This window comes from Eucyclogobius newberryi, unplaced genomic scaffold (genome assembly GCF_026437365.1).
Source record: "Eucyclogobius newberryi isolate DKJ021-1_F unplaced genomic scaffold, fEucNew1.0.hap1 SCAF_63, whole genome shotgun sequence".
Taxonomy (NCBI): Eukaryota; Metazoa; Chordata; class Actinopteri; order Gobiiformes; family Gobiidae; genus Eucyclogobius; species Eucyclogobius newberryi.
In genome coordinates, this window is record NW_027316312.1 from 173315 (window position 1) to 194433 (window position 21119).

The following is a 21119-nucleotide window of genomic DNA, read 5'->3' on the forward strand; positions in this document are numbered from 1 at the left end:
ATGGTGTTCTCAGGTGGTGTTCTCAGGTGGTGTTCTCAGGTGGTGTTCTCAGGTGGTGTTCAGGTGGTGTTCTCAGGTGGTGTTCTCAGGTGGTGTTCTCAGGTGGTGTTCTCAGGTGGTGTTCAGGTGGTGTTCAGGTGGTGTTCAGATGGTGTTCTCAGGTGTTGTTCTCAGGTGGTGTTCTCAGATGGTGTTCTCAGGTGGTGTTCTCAGGTGGTGTTCAGGTGGTGTTCAGGTGGTGTTCTCAGGTGGTGTTCTCAGGTGGTGTTCTCAGGTGGTGTTCTCAGATGGTGTTCTCAGGTGGTGTTCTCAGGTGGTGTTCTCAGATGGTGTTCTCAGGTGGTGTTCTCAGGTGGTGTTCAGGTGGTGTTCAGGTGGTGTTCTCAGGTGGTGTTCTCAGGTGGTGTTCTCAGGTGGTGTTCTCAGATGGTGTTCTCAGGTGGTGTTCTCAGGTGGTGTTCTCAGGTGGTGTTCTCAGGTGGTGTTCAGGTGGTGTTCTCAGGTGGTGTTCTCAGGTGGTGTTCTCAGTTGGTGTTCTCAGGTGGTGTTCAGGTGGTGTTCAGGTGGTGTTCAGATGGTGTTCTCAGGTGGTGTTCTCAGGTGGTGTTCTCAGGTGGTGTTCAGGTGGTGTTCTCAGGTGGTGTTCTCAGGTGGTGTTCTCAGGTGGTGTTCTCAGGTGGTGTTCTCAGATGGTGTTCTCAGGTGGTGTTCTCAGGTGGTGTTCAGGTGGTGTTCAGGTGGTGTTCTCAGGTGGTGTTCTCAGGTGGTGTTCTCAGGTGGTGTTCTCAGGTGGTGTTCAGGTGGTGTTCAGGTGGTGTTCTCAGGTGGTGTTCTCAGGTGGTGTTCTCAGGTGGTGTTCTCAGGTGGTGTTCAGGTGGTGTTCAGGTGGTGTTCTCAGGTGGTGTTCTCAGGTGGTGTTCAGGTGGTGTTCAGGTGGTGTTCTCAGGTGGTGTTCTCAGGTGGTGTTCAGGTGGTGTTCAGGTGGTGTTCTCAGGTGGTGTTCTCAGGTGGTGTTCTCAGGTGGTGTTCTCAGGTGGTGTTCTCAGGTGGTGTTCAGGTGGTGTTCTCAGGTGGTGTTCTCAGGTGGTGTTCTCAGGTGGTGTTCTCAGGTGGTGTTCAGGTGGTGTTCAGGTGGTGTTCAGGTGGTGTTCTCAGGTGGTGTTCTCAGGTGGTGTTCTCAGGTGGTGTTCTCAGGTGGTGTTCAGGTGGTGTTCAGGTGGTGTTCAGGTGGTGTTCTCAGGTGGTGTTCTCAGGTGGTGTTCTCAGGTGGTGTTCTCAGGTGGTGTTCAGGTGGTGTTCAGGTGGTGTTCTCAGGTGGTGTTCTCAGGTGGTGTTCTCAGGTGGTGTTCAGGTGGTGTTCAGGTGGTGTTCTCAGGTGGTGTTCTCAGGTGGTGTTCAGGTGGTGTTCTCAGGTGAAAAAAGTCTGAGGAATAAAGTCTGGCGGTAATGCAACAATTGGATGCCAACCGCCATAAAACAACAACAACAACAGGTGGTGTTCAGGTGGTGTTCAGGTGGTGTTCCGTGCCGTCCTCACGTTGCTGTTGGTTGGAGTGATCATGACGCTGCTGCTCTTCTTTGCTGGACTGTGACGTTCTGTTGTGTCCAGACTGGAGCCTCTGGAGCGCGGCGCCCTCAGGTGGATGTGGACGGTACTGTCCTCTGTCCTCATGAGATTTCCGTTGGCGCTGAAGTTTGTTTTGGGACATTCCGAGGACATTTTGATCACCGTTTTGCCCGTTCCCGCCTCCTTCAGCCGCGTGGTGCTGACCGCCTCCTCCTTCAGCCGCGTGGTGCTGACCGCCTCCTCCTTCAGCCGCGTGGTGCTGACCGCCTCCTCCTTCAGCCGCGTGGTGCTGACCGTGACGATCGACACTGGAGTTTGAAAACATCCGGCGTTTCTGGCTTTTGAAACGGCCGTGATCATGACCGGAGACTGCGCTCTCACGTCCCTCACTTCCATCATGACCGGAGACTGCGCTCTCACGTCCCTCACTTTGATCGTGACCGGAGACTGCGCTCTCACGTCCCTCACTTCCATCATGACCGGAGACTGCGCTCTCACGTCCCTCACTTCCATCATGACCGGGGACTGCGCTCTCACGTCCCTCACTTCCATCATGACCGGAGACTGCGCTCTCACGTCCCTCACTTTGATCGTGACCGGAGACTGCGCTCTCACGTCCCTCACTTCCATCATGACCGGAGACTGCGCTCTCACGTCCCTCACTTCCATCATGACCGGGGACTGCGCTCTCACGTCCCTCACTTCCATCATGACCGGAGACTGCGCTCTCACGTCCCTCACTTTGATTCCCGCCGTCGCAGGTTTTGGAACAATCGTCATTTTGGGATTCCTCAGAGCGTGGACGACGTTGGCGCTGGAAAAGAACTCTTCGGCTTTTGGACTCGTGATCTCTAAAGTCGCGCGTCTGTTTCCTGCGTCCGGCGTGACTCGGATGTGCAAAGGTCTCGTTTGCGGCGCTGGATTCCACGTGTTTCTCGTGGTCGACTCGCCAAACGCCGGCGGGAATCGGTCCAACACGGGTTTGGTCCGTTTCTGCCGCAGACGGTTCATGAAGCTGTTTTCCTCTTGCACAGTTTTCCTGATGAAGCCGGCCGTGGTCTCGTCGTCCGACCACTCGGTTTGCGTCGCCGCGGAGGTCACGGGGACCTCGACCATCCTCCTGCCGCTCACGCTCGGCCTCGACACACGACTGAACCTGAAGCAGAAGAAGCACAGGAAACATTTGAGATGGTCAAGGGAACGAGACAAAAAGTGGGCGTGGCCACCTTTAAGACGTCTGAGCGTTTTAGGGAAACTCATGATTATTTTAGTCAAACGGTTATTTTTATATCCCCTCCCCCCCGACTCCTTCACGTGGTGGAGGGTTTGATCCCAGGAGCCATGTTGTCGGGGCTTTAGGCCCCTGGTCGGGTCTCCACAGGCAAACAGGTCCTAAGTGACGGGTTCAAAAGCCTCTTATGATGACAACAAAAACAAGGTCAGTTACGTCGCCCGGATCGGCGTCACCGGGGCCCCATCCTGGAGCCAGGCCTGGGGCGGGTGCTCGACGGCGAGCGCCTGGTGGCCGGGTCTTTCCCCACGGGCCCCGGCCGGGCACAGCCCGAAAGAGCGACGTGGGACCGCCACCCGCAGGAGGATCCATAAGGGGCCGGTGCAGAGAGATCTGGGCACCAGTCGACGGCAGGGGCCTCGACTCAAACCCGAACCTGCAGCTGCAATGGGACGTTTGAGCCGAGTGTGGAGCGTCTGGGATGAGACTCAGCTCCAAATCAGAGGTCATGGTTCTCCACCAGAAAACCGGGTGGGGGGTCCTTGTCCTCTCCAGGTGGGTGGGTGGTCCTTGTCCTTGTCCTCTCCAGGTGGGTGGGTGGTCCTTGTCCTTGTCCTCTCCAGGTGGGAGGGGGGTCCTTGTCCTTGTCCTCTCCAGGTGGGAGGGGGGTCCTTGCCCTCTCCAGGTGGGTGGGGGGTCCTTGCCCTCTCCAGGTGGGTGGGGGGTCCTTGTCCTTGTCCTCTCCAGGTGGGTGGGGGGTCCTTGTCCTTGTCCTCTCCAGGTGGGTGGGTGGTCCTTGTCCTTGTCCTCTCCAGGTGGGAGGGGGGTCCTTGCCCTCTCCAGGTGGGTGGGGGGTCCTTGTCCTCTCCAGGTGGGTGGGGGGTCCTTGCCCTCTCCAGGTGGGTGGGGGGGTCCTTGTCCTTGCCCTCTCCAGGTGGGTGGGGGGTCCTTGTCCTCTCCAGGTGGGGGGTCCTTGCCCTCTCCAGGTGGGTGGGGGGTCCTTGTCCTTGTCCTCTCCAGGTGGGTGGGGGGTCCTTGTCCTTGCCCTCTCCAGGTGGGTCGGGGGGTCCTTGTCCTTGTCCTCTGCAGGTGGGTGGGGGGTCCTTGCCCTCTCCAGGTGGGTGGGGGGTCTTTGTCCTCTCCAGGTGGGTGGGGGGTCCTTGTCCTCTCCAGGTGGGTGGGGGGTCCTTGTCCCAGGTGGAGGAGTTCAAGTATCTCGGGGTCTTGATGGAGCGTGTGATTGAATGTTGGACTGTTGTGGTGAAGAAGGAGCTGAGTCCAAAGACAAAGCTCTGACCTCACCTGTCACTCTACGTTCTGACCTCACCTGTCACTCTACGTCCTGACCTCACCTGTCACTCCACGTTCTGACCTCACCTGTCACTCTACGTTCTGACCTCACCTGTCACTCCACGTTCTGACCTCACTTGTAACTCTACGTTCTGACCTCACCTGTCACTCTACGTTCTGACCTCACCTGTCACTCTACGTCCTGACCTCACCTGTCACTCCACGTTCTGACCTCACCTGTCACTCTACGTTCTGACCTCACCTGTCACTCTACGTTCTGACCTCACCTGTCACTCTACGTTCTGACCTCACCTGTCACTCTACGTTCTGACCTCACCTGTCACTCTACGTTCTGACCTCACCTGTCACTCTACGTCCTGACCTCACCTGTCACTCCACGTTCTGACCTCACCTGTCACTCTACGTTCTGACCTCACCTGTCACTCTACGTTCTGACCTCACCTGTCACTCTACGTTCTGACCTCACCTGTCACTCTACGTTCTGACCTCACCTGTCACTCTACGTTCTGACCTCACCTGTCACTCCACGTTCTGACCTCACCTGTCACTCTACGTCCTGACCTCACCTGTCACTCCACGTTCTGACCTCACCTGTCACTCTACGTCCTGACCTCACCTGTCACTCCACGTTCTGACCTCACCTGTCACTCTACGTTCTGACCTCACCTGTCACTCCACGTTCTGACCTCACCTGTCACTCCACGTCCTGACCTCACCTGTCACTCTACGTTCTGACCTCACCTGTCACTCTACGTTCTGACCTCACCTGTCACTCTACGTCCTGACCTCACCTGTCACTCCACGTTCTGACCTCACCTGTCACTCTACGTTCTGACCTCACCTGTCACTCTACGTTCTGACCTCACCTGTCACTCTACGTTCTGACCTCACCTGTCACTCTACGTTCTGACCTCACCTGTCACTCTACGTTCTGACCTCACCTGTCACTCCACGTTCTGACCTCACCTGTCACTCTACGTCCTGACCTCACCTGTCACTCCACGTTCTGACCTCACCTGTCACTCTACGTCCTGACCTCACCTGTCACTCTACGTTCTGACCTCACCTGTCACTCTACGTTCTGACCTCACCTGTCACTCTACGTCCTGACCTCACCTGTCACTCCACGTTCTGACCTCACCTGTCACTCTACGTTCTGACCTCACCTGTCACTCTACGTTCTGACCTCACCTGTCACTCTACGTTCTGACCTCACCTGTCACTCTACGTTCTGACCTCACCTGTCACTCTACGTTCTGACCTCACCTGTCACTCCACGTTCTGACCTCACCTGTCACTCTACGTCCTGACCTCACCTGTCACTCCACGTTCTGACCTCACCTGTCACTCTACGTCCTGACCTCACCTGTCACTCCACGTTCTGACCTCACCTGTCACTCCACGTTCTGACCTCACCTGTCACTCTACGTCCTGACCTCACCTGTCACTCCACGTTCTGACCTCACCTGTCACTCTACGTTCTGACCTCACCTGTCACTCTACGTTCTGACCTCACCTGTCACTCTACGTTCTGACCTCACCTGTCACTCTACGTCCTGACCTCACCTGTCACTCCACGTTCTGACCTCACCTGTCACTCTACGTTCTGACCTCACCTGTCACTCTACGTTCTGACCTCACCTGTCACTCTACGTTCTGACCTCACCTGTCACTCTACGTTCTGACCTCACCTGTCACTCTACGTCCTGACCTCACCTGTCACTCCACGTCCTGACCTCACCTGTCACTCTACGTTCTGACCTCACCTGTCACTCCACGTTCTGACCTCACCTGTCACTCCACGTTCTGACCTCACCTGTCACTCTACGTTCTGACCTCACCTGTCACTCTACGTTCTGACCTCACCTGTCACTCCACGTCCTGACCTCACCTGTCACTCTACGTTCTGACCTCACCTGTCACTCCACGTTCTGACCTCACCTGTCACTCTACGTCCTGACCTCACTTGTAACTCTACGTTCTGACCTCACCTGTCACTCTACGTTCTGACCTCACCTGTCACTCTACGTTCTGACCTCACCTGTCACTCTACGTTCTGACCTCACCTGTCACTCTACGTTCTGACCTCACCTGTCACTCTACGTCCTGACCTCACCTGTCACTCCACGTTCTGACCTCACCTGTCACTCTACGTTCTGACCTCACCTGTCACTCTACGTTCTGACCTCACCTGTCACTCTACGTTCTGACCTCACCTGTCACTCTACGTTCTGACCTCACCTGTCACTCTACGTTCTGACCTCACCTGTCACTCTACGTTCTGACCTCACCTGTCACTCTACGTCCTGACCTCACCTGTCACTCCACGTTCTGACCTCACCTGTCACTCTACGTTCTGACCTCACCTGTCACTCTACGTTCTGACCTCACCTGTCACTCTACGTTCTGACCTCACCTGTCACTCTACGTTCTGACCTCACCTGTCACTCTACGTTCTGACCTCACCTGTCACTCTACGTCCTGACCTCACCTGTCACTCCACGTTCTGACCTCACCTGTCACTCTACGTTCTGACCTCACCTGTCACTCTACGTTCTGACCTCACCTGTCACTCTACGTCCTGACCTCACCTGTCACTCTACGTTCTGACCTCACCTGTCACTCTACGTCCTGACCTCACCTGTCACTCCACGTCCTGACCTCACCTGTCACTCTACGTTCTGACCTCACCTGTCACTCCACGTTCTGACCTCACCTGTCACTCTACGTTCTGACCTCACCTGTCACTCTACGTTCTGACCTCACCTGTCACTCTACGTCCTGACCTCACCTGTCACTCCACGTTCTGACCTCACCTGTCACTCTACGTTCTGACCTCACCTGTCACTCTACGTTCTGACCTCACCTGTCACTCTACGTTCTGACCTCACCTGTCACTCTACGTTCTGACCTCACCTGTCACTCTACGTTCTGACCTCACCTGTCACTCTACGTCCTGACCTCACCTGTCACTCCACGTTCTGACCTCACCTGTCACTCTACGTTCTGACCTCACCTGTCACTCCACGTTCTGACCTCACCTGTCACTCTACGTCCTGACCTCACCTGTCACTCTACGTTCTGACCTCACCTGTCACTCTACGTCCTGACCTCACCTGTCACTCCACGTTCTGACCTCACCTGTCACTCTACGTTCTGACCTCACCTGTCACTCTACGTTCTGACCTCACCTGTCACTCTACGTTCTGACCTCACCTGTCACTCTACGTTCTGACCTCACCTGTCACTCTACGTCCTGACCTCACCTGTCACTCCACGTCCTGACCTCACCTGTCACTCTACGTTCTGACCTCACCTGTCACTCCACGTTCTGACCTCACCTGTCACTCTACGTTCTGACCTCACCTGTCACTCTACGTTCTGACCTCACCTGTCACTCTACGTTCTGACCTCACCTGTCACTCTACGTCCTGACCTCACCTGTCACTCCACGTTCTGACCTCACCTGTCACTCTACGTTCTGACCTCACCTGTCACTCTACGTTCTGACCTCACCTGTCACTCTACGTCCTGACCTCACCTGTCACTCTACGTTCTGACCTCACCTGTCACTCTACGTCCTGACCTCACCTGTCACTCTACGTCCTGACCTCACCTGTCACTCCACGTCCTGACCTCACCTGTCACTCCACGTTCTGACCTCACCTGTCACTCTACGTTCTGACCTCACCTGTCACTCTACGTTCTGACCTCACCTGTCACTCTACGTTCTGACCTCACCTGTCACTCTACGTTCTGACCTCACCTGTCACTCTACGTTCTGACCTCACCTGTCACTATACGTCCTGACCTCACCTGTCACTCTACGTTCTGACCTCACCTGTCACTCTACGTCCTGACCTCACCTGTCACTCTACGTCCTGACCTCACCTGTCACTCCACGTCCTGACCTCACCTGTCACTCTACGTTCTGACCTGACCTGTCACTCTACGTCCTCACCTCACCTGTCACTCTACGTTCTGACCTCACCTGTCACTGTACGTTCTTGTGATAAAATGTGAATATATAATTATATTTCTGTGATGTATTTTATGTGCATAATAGTGATATTTTATCTGCATCATTAGTTTAAGAGAATAACGGGTGTGTGACAAACTGCATTTGTGAAGGGGTCGTAAAGAGGCCAAGATTTACCCCAGGGGGGGTGACAGCCCAGAGGAGTCTGGGTAATGTTTACCCAAGGCTTGATCTCTAGGAAAAATACCAAGTGCCTTGATGTGAGGCTGACCAATGAGAAATGTGACCCGCCTATTCCAGAATATCTAATAAAACCAACCAGCATGGGAAAAAACGGTGTGAGACACAGGAGGGTCACGCAGGCTGCGTACCACAGCCTGCGTGATCAGTCCCGGCGTTTTCTCCCAAGCTTGCCACACAAATGTCTGATATTTCTGTGTCGTTTCATGTTCTTAGTTGAATTGTGTTCTCGATGTGTTACGGAATAGCATCGGTGTTTGTCTGATTCCATGACAGTTCTGACCTCACCTGTCACTCTACGTTCTGACCTCACCTATGGTCATGAGCTTTCGTGACCCAAAGGACAAGATCGCAGATACAAGTGGTCGAAATGAGTTTCCTCCGCCGGGTGGGCGTTCACTTAGAGACGGGGGGAGGAGCTCGGCCACACGGGAGGAGCTTGGAGTAGAGCCGCTGCTCCTCCTGGGCTCCTCCCTGGGGAGGTGTTTTGGGCGTGTCCCACCGGGAAGACCCAGGACACACTGGAGGGACTATGTCTCTCTGGCCTGGGAACGCCTCGGGAGGAGGAGGAGCTGGAGGAGGTGTCTGGGGAGAGGGAAGTCTGGGTGCTGCCCCCACGACCCGGGACAAGCAGAGCTCTGGGCGGCAGTAGCTCAGTGGCAGAGCGGTCGGATCATGTGAATACTGCCCTTGTGTCCTTGGGCAAGACACTTAACCTGACTCGCCCCCATTGTCTGCGTACGTCTGTGTGAATGTCCTCACCTCCTCATGTCCTCCAACTCCTGCCTGACCTTCTCAAACGCCTGGTTCCTCCTCACCTCCTCATGTTCTCCAGCTCCTCCTCACCTCCTCATGTTCTCCAGCTCCTCCTCACCTCCTCATGTTCTCCAGCTCCTCCTCACCTCCTCATGTTCTCCACCTCCTCCTCACCTCCTCATGTTCTCCAGCTCCTGCTCACCTCCTCATGTTCTCCAGCTCCTCCTCACCTCCTCATGTCCTCCAACTCCTGCCTGACCTTCTCAAACGCCTGGTTCCTCCTCACCTCCTCATGTTCTCCAGCTCCTCCTCACCTCCTCATGTTCTCCAGCTCCTCCTCACCTCCTCATGTTCTCCAGCTCCTCCTCAACTCCTCATGTTCTCCACCTCCTCCTCACCTCCTCATGTTCTCCAGCTCCTGCTCACCTCCTCATGTTCTCCAGCTCCTCCTCACCTCCTCATGTTCTCCAGCTCCTCCTCACCTCCTCATGTTCTCCACCTCCGCCTCACCTCCTCATGTTCTCCAGCTCCTGCTCACCTCCTCATGTTCTCCAGCTCCTCCTCACCTCCTCATGTTCTCCAGCTCCTCCTCACCTCCTCATGTTCTCCAGCTCCTGCTCACCTCCTCATGTTCTCCACCTCCTTCTCACCTCCTCATGTTCTCCAGCTCCTGCTCACCTCCTCATGTTCTCCAGCTCCTCCTCACCTCCTCATGTTCTCCAGCTCCTCCTCACCTCCTCATGTTCTCCACCTCCTCCTCACCTCCTCATGTTCTCCAGCTCCCGCTCACCTCCTCATGTTCTCCAGCTCCTCCTCACCTCCTCATGTTCTCCAGCTCCTGCTCACCTCCTCATGTTCTCCAGCTCCTCCTCACCTCCTCATGTTCTCCAGCTCCTCTTCACCTCCTCATGTTCTCCAGCTCCTCCTCACCTCCTCATGTTCTCCAGCTCCTCCTCACCTCCTCATATTCTCCAGCTCCTCCTCACCTCCTCATGTTCTCCAGCTCCTGCTCACCTCCTCATGCTCTCCAGCTCCTGCTCACCTCCTCATGTTCTCCAGCTCCTCCTCACCTCCTCATGTTCTCCAGCTCCTGCTCACCTCCTCATGTTCTCCAGCTCCTCCTCACCTCCTCATGTTCTCCAGCTCCTCTTCACCTCCTCATGTTCTCCAGCTCCTCCTCACCTCCTCATGTTCTCCAGCTCCTCCTCACCTCCTCATGTTCTCCAGCTCCTGCTCACCTCCTCATGTTCTCCAGCTCCTCCTCACCGCCTCATATTCTCCAGCTCCTCCTCACCTCCTCATGTTCTCCAGCTCCTCCTCACCTCCTCATATTCTCCAGCTCCTCCTCACCTCCTCATGTTCTCCAGCTCCTGCTCACCTCCTCATATTCTCCAGCTCCTGCTCACCTCCTCATATTCTCCAGCTCCTCCTCACCTCCTCATGTTCTCCAGCTCCTCCTCACCTCCTCATATTCTCCAGCTCCTCCTTACCTCCTCATGTTCTCCAGCTCCTCCTCACCTCCTCATGTTCTCCAGCTCCTGCTCACCTCCTCATGTTCTCCAGCTCCTCCTCACCTCCTCATATTCTCCAGCTCCTCCTCACCTCCTCATGTTCTCCAGCTCCTCCTCACCTCCTCATGTTCTCCAGCTCCTGCTCACCTCCTTATGTTCTCCACCTCCTGCCTGACCTTCTCAAACGACTGGTTCCTCCTCACCTCCTCATGTTCTCCACCACCTCCTCACCTCCTCATGTTCTCCAGCTCCTCCTCACCTCCTCATGTTCTCCAGCTCCTGCTCACCTCCTCATGTTCTCCAGCTCCTCCTCACCTCCTCATGTTCTCCAGCTCCTCCTCACCTCCTCATGTTCTCCAGCTCCTGCTCACCTCCTCATGTTCTCCAGCTCCTCCTCACCTCCTCATATTCTCCAGCTCCTCCTCACCTCCTCATGTTCTCCAGCTCCTGCTCACCTCCTCATGCTCTCCAGCTCCTGCTCACCTCCTCATGTTCTCCAGCTCCTCCTCACCTCCTCATGTTCTCCACCTCCTCCTCACCTCCTCATGTTCTCCAGCTCCTCCTCACCTCCTCATGTTCTCCAGCTCCTCCTCACCTCCTCATATTCTCCAGCTCCTCCTCACCTCCTCATGTTCTCCAGCTCCTGCTCACCTCCTCATATTCTCCAGCTCCTGCTCACCTCCTCATATTCTCCAGCTCCTCCTCACCTCCTCATGTTCTCCAGCTCCTCCTCACCTCCTCATATTCTCCAGCTCCTCCTTACCTCCTCATGTTCTCCAGCTCCTCCTCACCTCCTCATGTTCTCCAGCTCCTGCTCACCTCCTCATGTTCTCCAGCTCCTCCTCACCTCCTCATATTCTCCAGCTCCTCCTCACCTCCTCATGTTCTCCAGCTCCTCCTCACCTCCTCATGTTCTCCAGCTCCTGCTCACCTCCTTATGTTCTCCACCTCCTGCCTGACCTTCTCAAACGACTGGTTCCTCCTCACCTCCTCATGTTCTCCACCACCTCCTCACCTCCTCATGTTCTCCAGCTCCTCCTCACCTCCTCATGTTCTCCAGCTCCTGCTCACCTCCTCATGTTCTCCAGCTCCTCCTCACCTCCTCATGTTCTCCAGCTCCTCCTCACCTCCTCATGTTCTCCAGCTCCTGCTCACCTCCTCATGTTCTCCAGCTCCTCCTCACCTCCTCATATTCTCCAGCTCCTCCTCACCTCCTCATGTTCTCCAGCTCCTGCTCACCTCCTCATGCTCTCCAGCTCCTGCTCACCTCCTCATGTTCTCCAGCTCCTCCTCACCTCCTCATGTTCTCCACCTCCTCCTCACCTCCTCATGTTCTCCAGCTCCTCCTCACCTCCTCATGTTCTCCAGCTCCTCCTCACCTCCTCATGTTTTCCAGCTCCTCCTCACCTCCTCATGTTCTCCAGCTCCTCCTCACCTCCTCATGTTCTCCAGCTCCTCCTCACCTCCTCATGTTCTCCAGCTCCTCTTCACCTCCTCATGTTCTCCAGCTCCTCCTCACCTCCTCATGTTCTCCAGCTCCTCCTCACCTCCTCATATTCTCCAGCTCCTCCTCACCTCCTCATGTTCTCCAGCTCCTGCTCACCTCCTCATGTTCTCCAGCTCCTCCTCACCTCCTCATGTTCTCCAGCTCCTCCTCACCTCCTCATATTCTCCAGCTCCTCCTCACCTCCTCATGTTCTCCAGCTCCTGCTCACCTCCTCATATTCTCCAGCTCCTGCTCACCTCCTCATATTCTCCAGCTCCTCCTCACCTCCTCATGTTCTACAGCTCCTCCTCACCTCCTCATATTCTCCAGCTCCTCCTTACCTCCTCATGTTCTCCAGCTCCTCCTCACCTCCTCATGTTCTCCAGCTCCTCCTCACCTCCTCATATTCTCCAGCTCCTCCTCACCTCCTCATATTCTCCAGCTCCTCCTCACCTCCTCATGTTCTCCAGCTCCTCCTCACCTCCTCATGTTCTCCAGCTCCTGCTCACCTCCTCATGTTCTCCACCTCCTGCCTGACCTTCTCAAACGACTGGTTCCTCCTCACCTCCTCATGTTCTCCACCTCCTCCTCACCTCCTCATGTTCTCCAGCTCCTCCTCACCTCCTCATGTTCTCCAGCTCCTGCTCACCTCCTCATGTTCTCCAGCTCCTCCTCACCTCCTCATATTCTCCAGCTCCTGCTCACGTCCTCATGTTCTCCACCTCCTCCTCACCTCCTCATGTTCTCCAGCTCCTCCTCACCTCCTCATGTTCTCCAGCTCCTCCTCACCTCCTCATGTTCTCCAGCTCCTGCTCACCTCCTCATGTTCTCCAGCTCCTCCTCACCTCCTCATGTTCTCCAGCTGCTCCTCCTCACCTCCTCATGTTCTCCAGCTCCTCCTCACCTCCTCATATTCTCCAGCTCCTCCTCACCTCCTCATATTCTCCAGCTCCTGCCTGACCTTCTCAAACGACTGGTTCCTCCTCACCTCCTCATGTTCTCCACCACCTCCTCACCTCCTCATGTTCTCCAGCTCCTCCTCACCTCCTCATGTTCTCCAGCTCCTGCTCACCTCCTCATGTTCTCCAGCTCCTCCTCACCTCCTCATGTTCTCCAGCTCCTCCTCACCTCCTCATGTTCTCCAGCTCCTGCTCACCTCCTCATGTTCTCCAGCTCCTCCTCACCTCCTCATATTCTCCAGCTCCTCCTCACCTCCTCATATTCTCCAGCTCCTCCTCACCTCCTCATGTTCTCCAGCTCCTGCTCACCTCCTCATGTTCTCCAGCTCCTCCTCACCTCCTCATGTTCTCCAGCTCCTCCTCACCTCCTCATATTCTCCAGCTCCTCCTCACCTCCTCATGTTCTCCAGCTCCTGCTCACCTCCTCATATTCTCCAGCTCCTGCTCACCTCCTCATATTCTCCAGCTCCTCCTCACCTCCTCATGTTCTACAGCTCCTCCTCACCTCCTCATATTCTCCAGCTCCTCCTTACCTCCTCATGTTCTCCAGCTCCTCCTCACCTCCTCATGTTCTCCAGCTCCTCCTCACCTCCTCATATTCTCCAGCTCCTCCTCACCTCCTCATGTTCTCCAGCTCCTGCTCACCTCCTCATATTCTCCAGCTCCTGCTCACCTCCTCATATTCTCCAGCTCCTCCTCACCTCCTCATGTTCTACAGCTCCTCCTCACCTCCTCATATTCTCCAGCTCCTCCTTACCTCCTCATGTTCTCCAGCTCCTCCTCACCTCCTCATGTTCTCCAGCTCCTCCTCACCTCCTCATATTCTCCAGCTCCTCCTCACCTCCTCATATTCTCCAGCTCCTCCTCACCTCCTCATGTTCTCCAGCTCCTCCTCACCTCCTCATATTCTCCAGCTCCTCCTCACCTCCTCATGTTCTCCAGCTCCTGCTCACCTCCTCATATTCTCCAGCTCCTGCTCACCTCCTCATATTCTCCAGCTCCTCCTTACCTCCTCATGTTCTCCAGCTCCTCCTCACCTCCTCATGTTCTCCAGCTCCTGCTCACCTCCTCATGCTCTCCAGCTCCTGCTCACCTCCTCATGTTCTCCAGCTCCTCCTCACCTCCTCATGTTCTCCAGCTCCTCCTCACCTCCTCATATTCTCCAGCTCCTCCTCACCTCCTCATGTTCTCCAGCTCCTGCTCACCTCCTCATGTTCTCCAGCTCCTCCTCACCTCCTCATATTCTCCAGCTCCTCCTCACCTCCTCATATTCTCCAGCTCCTCCTCACCTCCTCATGTTCTCCAGCTCCTCCTCACCTCCTCATGTTCTCCAGCTCCTGCTCACCTCCTCATGTTCTCCAGCTCCTCCTCACCTCCTCATGTTCTCCACCTCCTCCTCACCTCCTCATGTTCTCCAGCTCCTCCTCACCTCCTCATGGTCTCCAGCTCCTCCTCACCTCCTCATGTTTTCCAGCTCCTCCTCACCTCCTCATGTTCTCCAGCTCCTCCTCACCTCCTCATGTTCTCCAGCTCCTCCTCACCTCCTCATGTTTTCCAGCTCCTCCTCACCTCCTCATGTTCTCCAGCTCCTCCTCACCTCCTCATGTTCTCCAGCTCCTCCTCACCTCCTCATGTTCTCCAGCTCCTCTTCACCTCCTCATGTTCTCCAGCTCCTCCTCACCTCCTCATGTTCTCCAGCTCCTCCTCACCTCCTCATGTTCTCCAGCTCCTCCTCACCTCCTCATGTTCTCCAGCTCCTCCTCACCTCCTCATGTTCTCCAGCTCCTCCTCACCTCCTCATGTTCTCCAGCTCCTCCTCACCTCCTCATGTTCTCCAGCTCCTCCTCACCTCCTCATGTTCTCCAGCTCCTCCTCACCTCCTCATGTTCTCCAGCTCCTCCTCACCTCCTCATGTTCTCCAGCTCCTCCTCACCTCCTCATATTCTCCAGCTCCTCCTCACCTCCTCATGTTCTCCAGCTCCTCCTCACCTCCTCATGTTCTCCAGCTCCTCCTCTTCTCCTCATGTTCTCCAGCTCCTCCTCACCTCCTCATGTTCTCCAGCTCCTCCTCACCTCCTCATGTTCTCCAGCTCCTGCTCACCTCCTCATGTTCTCCAGCTCCTCCTCACCTCCTCATGTTCTCCAGCTGCTCCTCCTCACCTCCTCATGTTCTCCAGCTCCTCCTCACCTCCTCATATTCTCCAGCTCCTCCTCACCTCCTCATATTCTCCAGCTCCTGCCTGACCTTCTCAAACGACTGGTTCCTCCTCACCTCCTCATGTTCTCCACCACCTCCTCACCTCCTCATGTTCTCCAGCTCCTCCTCACCTCCTCATGTTCTCCAGCTCCTGCTCACCTCCTCATGTTCTCCAGCTCCTCCTCACCTCCTCATGTTCTCCAGCTCCTCCTCACCTCCTCATGTTCTCCAGCTCCTGCTCACCTCCTCATGTTCTCCAGCTCCTCCTCACCTCCTCATATTCTCCAGCTCCTCCTCACCTCCTCATGTTCTCCAGCTCCTGCTCACCTCCTCATGCTCTCCAGCTCCTGCTCACCTCCTCATGTTCTCCAGCTCCTCCTCACCTCCTCATGTTCTCCACCTCCTCCTCACCTCCTCATGTTCTCCAGCTCCTCCTCACCTCCTCATGTTCTCCAGCTCCTCCTCACCTCCTCATGTTTTCCAGCTCCTCCTCACCTCCTCATGTTCTCCAGCTCCTCCTCACCTCCTCATGTTCTCCAGCTCCTCCTCACCTCCTCATGTTCTCCAGCTCCTCTTCACCTCCTCATGTTCTCCAGCTCCTCCTCACCTCCTCATGTTCTCCAGCTCCTCCTCACCTCCTCATATTCTCCAGCTCCTCCTCACCTCCTCATGTTCTCCAGCTCCTGCTCACCTCCTCATGTTCTCCAGCTCCTCCTCACCTCCTCATGTTCTCCAGCTCCTCCTCACCTCCTCATATTCTCCAGCTCCTCCTCACCTCCTCATGTTCTCCAGCTCCTGCTCACCTCCTCATATTCTCCAGCTCCTGCTCACCTCCTCATATTCTCCAGCTCCTCCTCACCTCCTCATGTTCTACAGCTCCTCCTCACCTCCTCATATTCTCCAGCTCCTCCTTACCTCCTCATGTTCTCCAGCTCCTCCTCACCTCCTCATGTTCTCCAGCTCCTCCTCACCTCCTCATATTCTCCAGCTCCTCCTCACCTCCTCATATTCTCCAGCTCCTCCTCACCTCCTCATGTTCTCCAGCTCCTCCTCACCTCCTCATGTTCTCCAGCTCCTGCTCACCTCCTCATGTTCTCCACCTCCTGCCTGACCTTCTCAAACGACTGGTTCCTCCTCACCTCCTCATGTTCTCCACCTCCTCCTCACCTCCTCATGTTCTCCAGCTCCTCCTCACCTCCTCATGTTCTCCGGCTCCTGCTCACCTCCTCATGTTCTCCAGCTCCTCCTCACCTCCTCATATTCTCCAGCTCCTGCTCACGTCCTCATGTTCTCCACCTCCTCCTCACCTCCTCATGTTCTCCAGCTCCTCCTCACCTCCTCATGTTCTCCAGCTCCTCCTCACCTCCTCATGTTCTCCAGCTCCTGCTCACCTCCTCATGTTCTCCAGCTCCTCCTCACCTCCTCATGTTCTCCAGCTGCTCCTCCTCACCTCCTCATGTTCTCCAGCTCCTCCTCACCTCCTCATATTCTCCAGCTCCTCCTCACCTCCTCATATTCTCCAGCTCCTGCCTGACCTTCTCAAACGACTGGTTCCTCCTCACCTCCTCATGTTCTCCACCTCCTCCTCACCTCCTCATGTTCTCCAGCTCATCCTCACCTCCTCATGTTCTCCAGCTCCTCCTCACCTCCTCATGTTCTGCAGCTCCTCCTCACCTCCTCATGTTCTCCAGCTCCTGCTCACCTCCTCATGTTCTCCAGCTCCTCCTCACCTCCTCATGTTCTCCAGCTCCTCCTCACCTCCTCATGTTCTCCAGCTCCTCCTCACCTCCTCATGTTCTCCAGCTCCTGCTCACCTCCTCATATTCTCCAGCTCCTCCTCACCTCCTCATATTCTCCAGCTCCTCCTCACCTCCTCATGTTCTCCAGCTCCTCCTCTTCTCCTCATGTTCTCCAGCTCCTCCTCACCTCCTCATATTCTCCAGCTCCTCCTCACCTCCTCATGTTCTCCAGCTCCTCCTCACCTCCTCATGTTCTCCAGCTCCTCCTCACCTCCTCATGTTCTCCAGCTCCTCCTCACCTCCTCATGTTCTCCAGCTCCTCCTCACCTCCTCATGTTCTCCAGCTCCTCCTCACCTCCTCATATTCTCCAGCTCCTCCTCACCTCCTCATGTTCTCCAGCTCCTCCTCACCTCCTCATGCTCTCCAGCTCCTGCTCACCTCCTCATGTTCTCCAGCTCCTCCTCACCTCCTCATGTTCTCCAGCTCCTCCTCACCTCCTCATATTCTCCAGCTCCTCCTCACCTCCTCATGTTCTCCAGCTCCTGCTCACCTCCTCATATTCTCCAGCTCCTGCTCACCTCCTCATATTCTCCAGCTCCTCCTTACCTCCTCATGTTCTCCAGCTCCTCCTCACCTCCTCATGTTCTCCAGCTCCTGCTCACCTCCTCATGCTCTCCAGCTCCTGCTCACCTCCTCATGTTCTCCAGCTCCTCCTCACCTCCTCATGTTCTCCAGCTCCTCCTCACCTCCTCATATTCTCCAGCTCCTCCTCACCTCCTCATGTTCTCCAGCTCCTGCTCACCTCCTCATGTTCTCCAGCTCCTCCTCACCTCCTCATATTCTCCAGCTCCTCCTCACCTCCTCATATTCTCCAGCTCCTCCTCACCTCCTCATGTTCTCCAGCTCCTCCTCACCTCTTCATGTTCTCCAGCTCCTGCTCACCTCCTCATGTTCTCCAGCTCCTCCTCACCTCCTCATGTTCTCCACCTCCTCCTCACCTCCTCATGTTCTCCAGCTCCTCCTCACCTCCTCATGTTCTCCAGCTCCTCCTCACCTCCTCATGTTTTCCAGCTCCTCCTCACCTCCTCATGTTCTCCAGCTCCTCCTCACCTCCTCATGTTCTCCAGCTCCTCCTCACCTCCTCATGTTCTCCAGCTCCTCTTCACCTCCTCATGTTCTCCAGCTCCTCCTCACCTCCTCATGTTCTCCAGCTCCTCCTCACCTCCTCATATTCTCCAGCTCCTCCTCACCTCCTCATGTTCTCCAGCTCCTCCTCACCTCCTCATGTTCTCCAGCTCCTCCTCACCTCCTCATATTCTCCAGCTCCTCCTCACCTCCTCATGTTCTCCAGCTCCTGCTCACCTCCTCATATTCTCCAGCTCCTGCTCACCTCCTCATATTCTCCAGCTCCTCCTCACCTCCTCATGTTCTACAGCTCCTCCTCACCTCCTCATATTCTCCAGCTCCTCCTTACCTCCTCATGTTCTCCAGCTCCTCCTCACCTCCTCATGTTCTCCAGCTCCTCCTCACCTCCTCATATTCTCCAGCTCCTCCTCACCTCCTTATGTTCTCCAGCTCCTCCTCACCTCCTCATGTTCTCCAGCTCCTGCTCACCTCCTCATGTTCTCCACCTCCTGCCTGACCTTCTCAAACGACTGGTTCCTCCTCACCTCCTCATGTTCTCCACCACCTCCTCACCTCCTCATGTTCTCCAGCTCCTCCTCACCTCCTCATGTTCTCCAGCTCCTGCTCACCTCCTCATGTTCTCCAGCTCCTCCTCACCTCCTCATGTTCTCCAGCTCCTCCTCACCTCCTCATGTTCTCCAGCTCCTGCTCACCTCCTCATGTTCTCCAGCTCCTCCTCACCTCCTCATATTCTCCAGCTCCTCCTCACCTCCTCATGTTCTCCAGCTCCTGCTCACCTCCTCATGCTCTCCAGCTCCTGCTCACCTCCTCATGTTCTCCAGCTCCTCCTCACCTCCTCATGTTCTCCACCTCCTCCTCACCTCCTCATATTCTCCAGCTCCTCCTCACCTCCTCATATTCTCCAGCTCCTGCCTGACCTTCTCAAACGACTGGTTCCTCCTCACCTCCTCATGTTCTCCACCTCCTCCTCACCTCCTCATGTTCTCCAGCTCATCCTCACCTCCTCATGTTCTCCAGCTCCTGCTCACCTCCTCATGTTGTCCAGCTCCTCCTCACCTCCTCATATTCTCCAGCTCCTGCTCACGTCCTCATGTTCTCCACCTCCTCCTCACCTCCTCATGTTCTCCAGCTCCTCCTCACCTCCTCATGTTCTGCAGCTCCTCCTCACCTCCTCATGTTCTCCAGCTCCTGCTCACCTCCTCATGTTCTCCAGCTCCTCCTCACCTCCTCATGTTCTCCAGCTCCTCCTCACCTCCTCATGTTCTCCAGCTCCTCCTCACCTCCTCATGTTCTCCAGCTCCTCCTCACCTCCTCATATTCTCCAGCTCCTCCTCACCTCCTCATATTCTCCAGCTCCTCCTCACCTCCTCATGTTCTCCAGCTCCTCCTCTTCTCCTCATGTTCTCCAGCTCCTCCTCACCTCCTCATATTCTCCAGCTCCTCCTCACCTCCTCATGTTCTCCAGCTCCTCCTCACCTCCTCATGTTCTCCAGCTCCTCCTCACCTCCTCATGTTCTCCAGCTCCTCCTCACCTCCTCATGTTCTCCAGCTCCTCCTCACCTCCTCATGTTCTCCAGCTCCTCCTCACCTCCTCATATTCTCCAGCTCCTCCTCACCTCCTCATGTTCTCCAGCTCCTCCTCACCTCCTCATGCTCTCCAGCTCCTGCTCACCTCCTCATGTTCTCCAGCTCCTCCTCACCTCCTCATGTTCTCCAGCTCCTCCTCACCTCCTCATATTCTCCAGCTCCTCCTCACCTCCTCATGTTCTCCAGCTCCTGCTCACCTCCTCATGCTCTCCAGCTCCTGCTCACCTCCTCATGTTCTCCAGCTCCTCCTCACCTCCTCATGTTCTCCAGCTCCTCCTCACCTCCTCATATTCTCCAGCTCCTCCTCACCTCCTCATGTTCTCCAGCTCCTGCTCACCTCCTCATGTTCTCCAGCTCCTCCTCACCTCCTCATATTCTCCAGCTCCTCCTCACCTCCTCATATTCTCCAGCTCCTCCTCACCTCCTCATGTTCTCCAGCTCCTCCTCACCTCCTCATGTTCTCCAGCTCCTCCTCACCTCCTCATGTTCTCCAGCTCCTCCTCACCTCCTCATATTCTCCAGCTCCTCCTCACCTCCTCATGTTCTCCAGCTCCTGCTCACCTCCTCATGTTCTCCAGCTCCTCCTCACCTCCTCATATTCTCCACCTCCTGCCTGACCTTCTCAAACGACTGGTTCCTGCTCACCTCCTCATGCTCTCCAGCTCCTCCTCACCTCCTCATGTTCTCCAGCTCCTCCTCACCTCCTCATGTTCTCCACCTCCTCCTCACCTCCTCATGTTCTCCAGCTCCTCCTCACCTCCTCATGTTCTCCAGCTCCTCCTCACCTCCTCATGTTTTCCAGCTCCTCCTCACCTCCTCATGTTCTCCAGCTCCTCCTCACCTCCTCATGTTCTCCAGCTCCTCCTCACCTCCTCATGTTCTCCAGCTCCTCTTCACCTCCTCATGTTCTCCAGCTCCTCCTCACCTCCTCATGTTCTCCAGCTCCTCCTCACCTCCTCATATTCTCCAGCTCCTCCTCACCTCCTCATGTTCTCCAGCTCCTGCTCACCTCCTCATGTTCTCCAGCTCCTCCTCACCTCCTCATGTTCTCCAGCTCCTCCTCACCTCCTCATATTCTCCAGCTCCTCCTCACCTCCTCATGTTCTCCAGCTCCTGCTCACCTCCTCATATTCTCCAGCTCCTGCTCACCTCCTCATATTCTCCAGCTCCTCCTCACCTCCTCATGTTCTACAGCTCCTCCTCACCTCCTCATATTCTCCAGCTCCTCCTTACCTCCTCATGTTCTCCAGCTCCTCCTCACCTCCTCATGTTCTCCAGCTCCTCCTCACCTCCTCATATTCTCCAGCTCCTCCTCACCTCCTCATGTTCTCCAGCTCCTCCTCACCTCCTCATGTTCTCCAGCTCCTGCTCACCTCCTCATGTTCTCCACCTCCTGCCTGACCTTCTCA

General features: G+C 55.8%; 1 protein-coding gene across 2 annotated transcripts in view; it reads right to left on the reverse strand.

Moving 5' to 3' along the window:
- Positions 1 to 377: 377 nt before the first annotated feature.
- The window catches only part of LOC140348223 (filamin-A-interacting protein 1-like), a 58588-nt gene continuing 37846 nt past the window's right edge, over positions 378 to 21119 (reverse strand). For both annotated transcript variants that reach the window (XM_072434287.1, XM_072434288.1), the window contains one exon: positions 378 to 2723. In XM_072434287.1, coding sequence (XP_072290388.1) covers positions 1511 to 2723 — 1213 coding nt within the window. In that variant the 3' untranslated portion in view covers positions 378 to 1510. The remainder of the gene's footprint in view (positions 2724 to 21119) is intronic.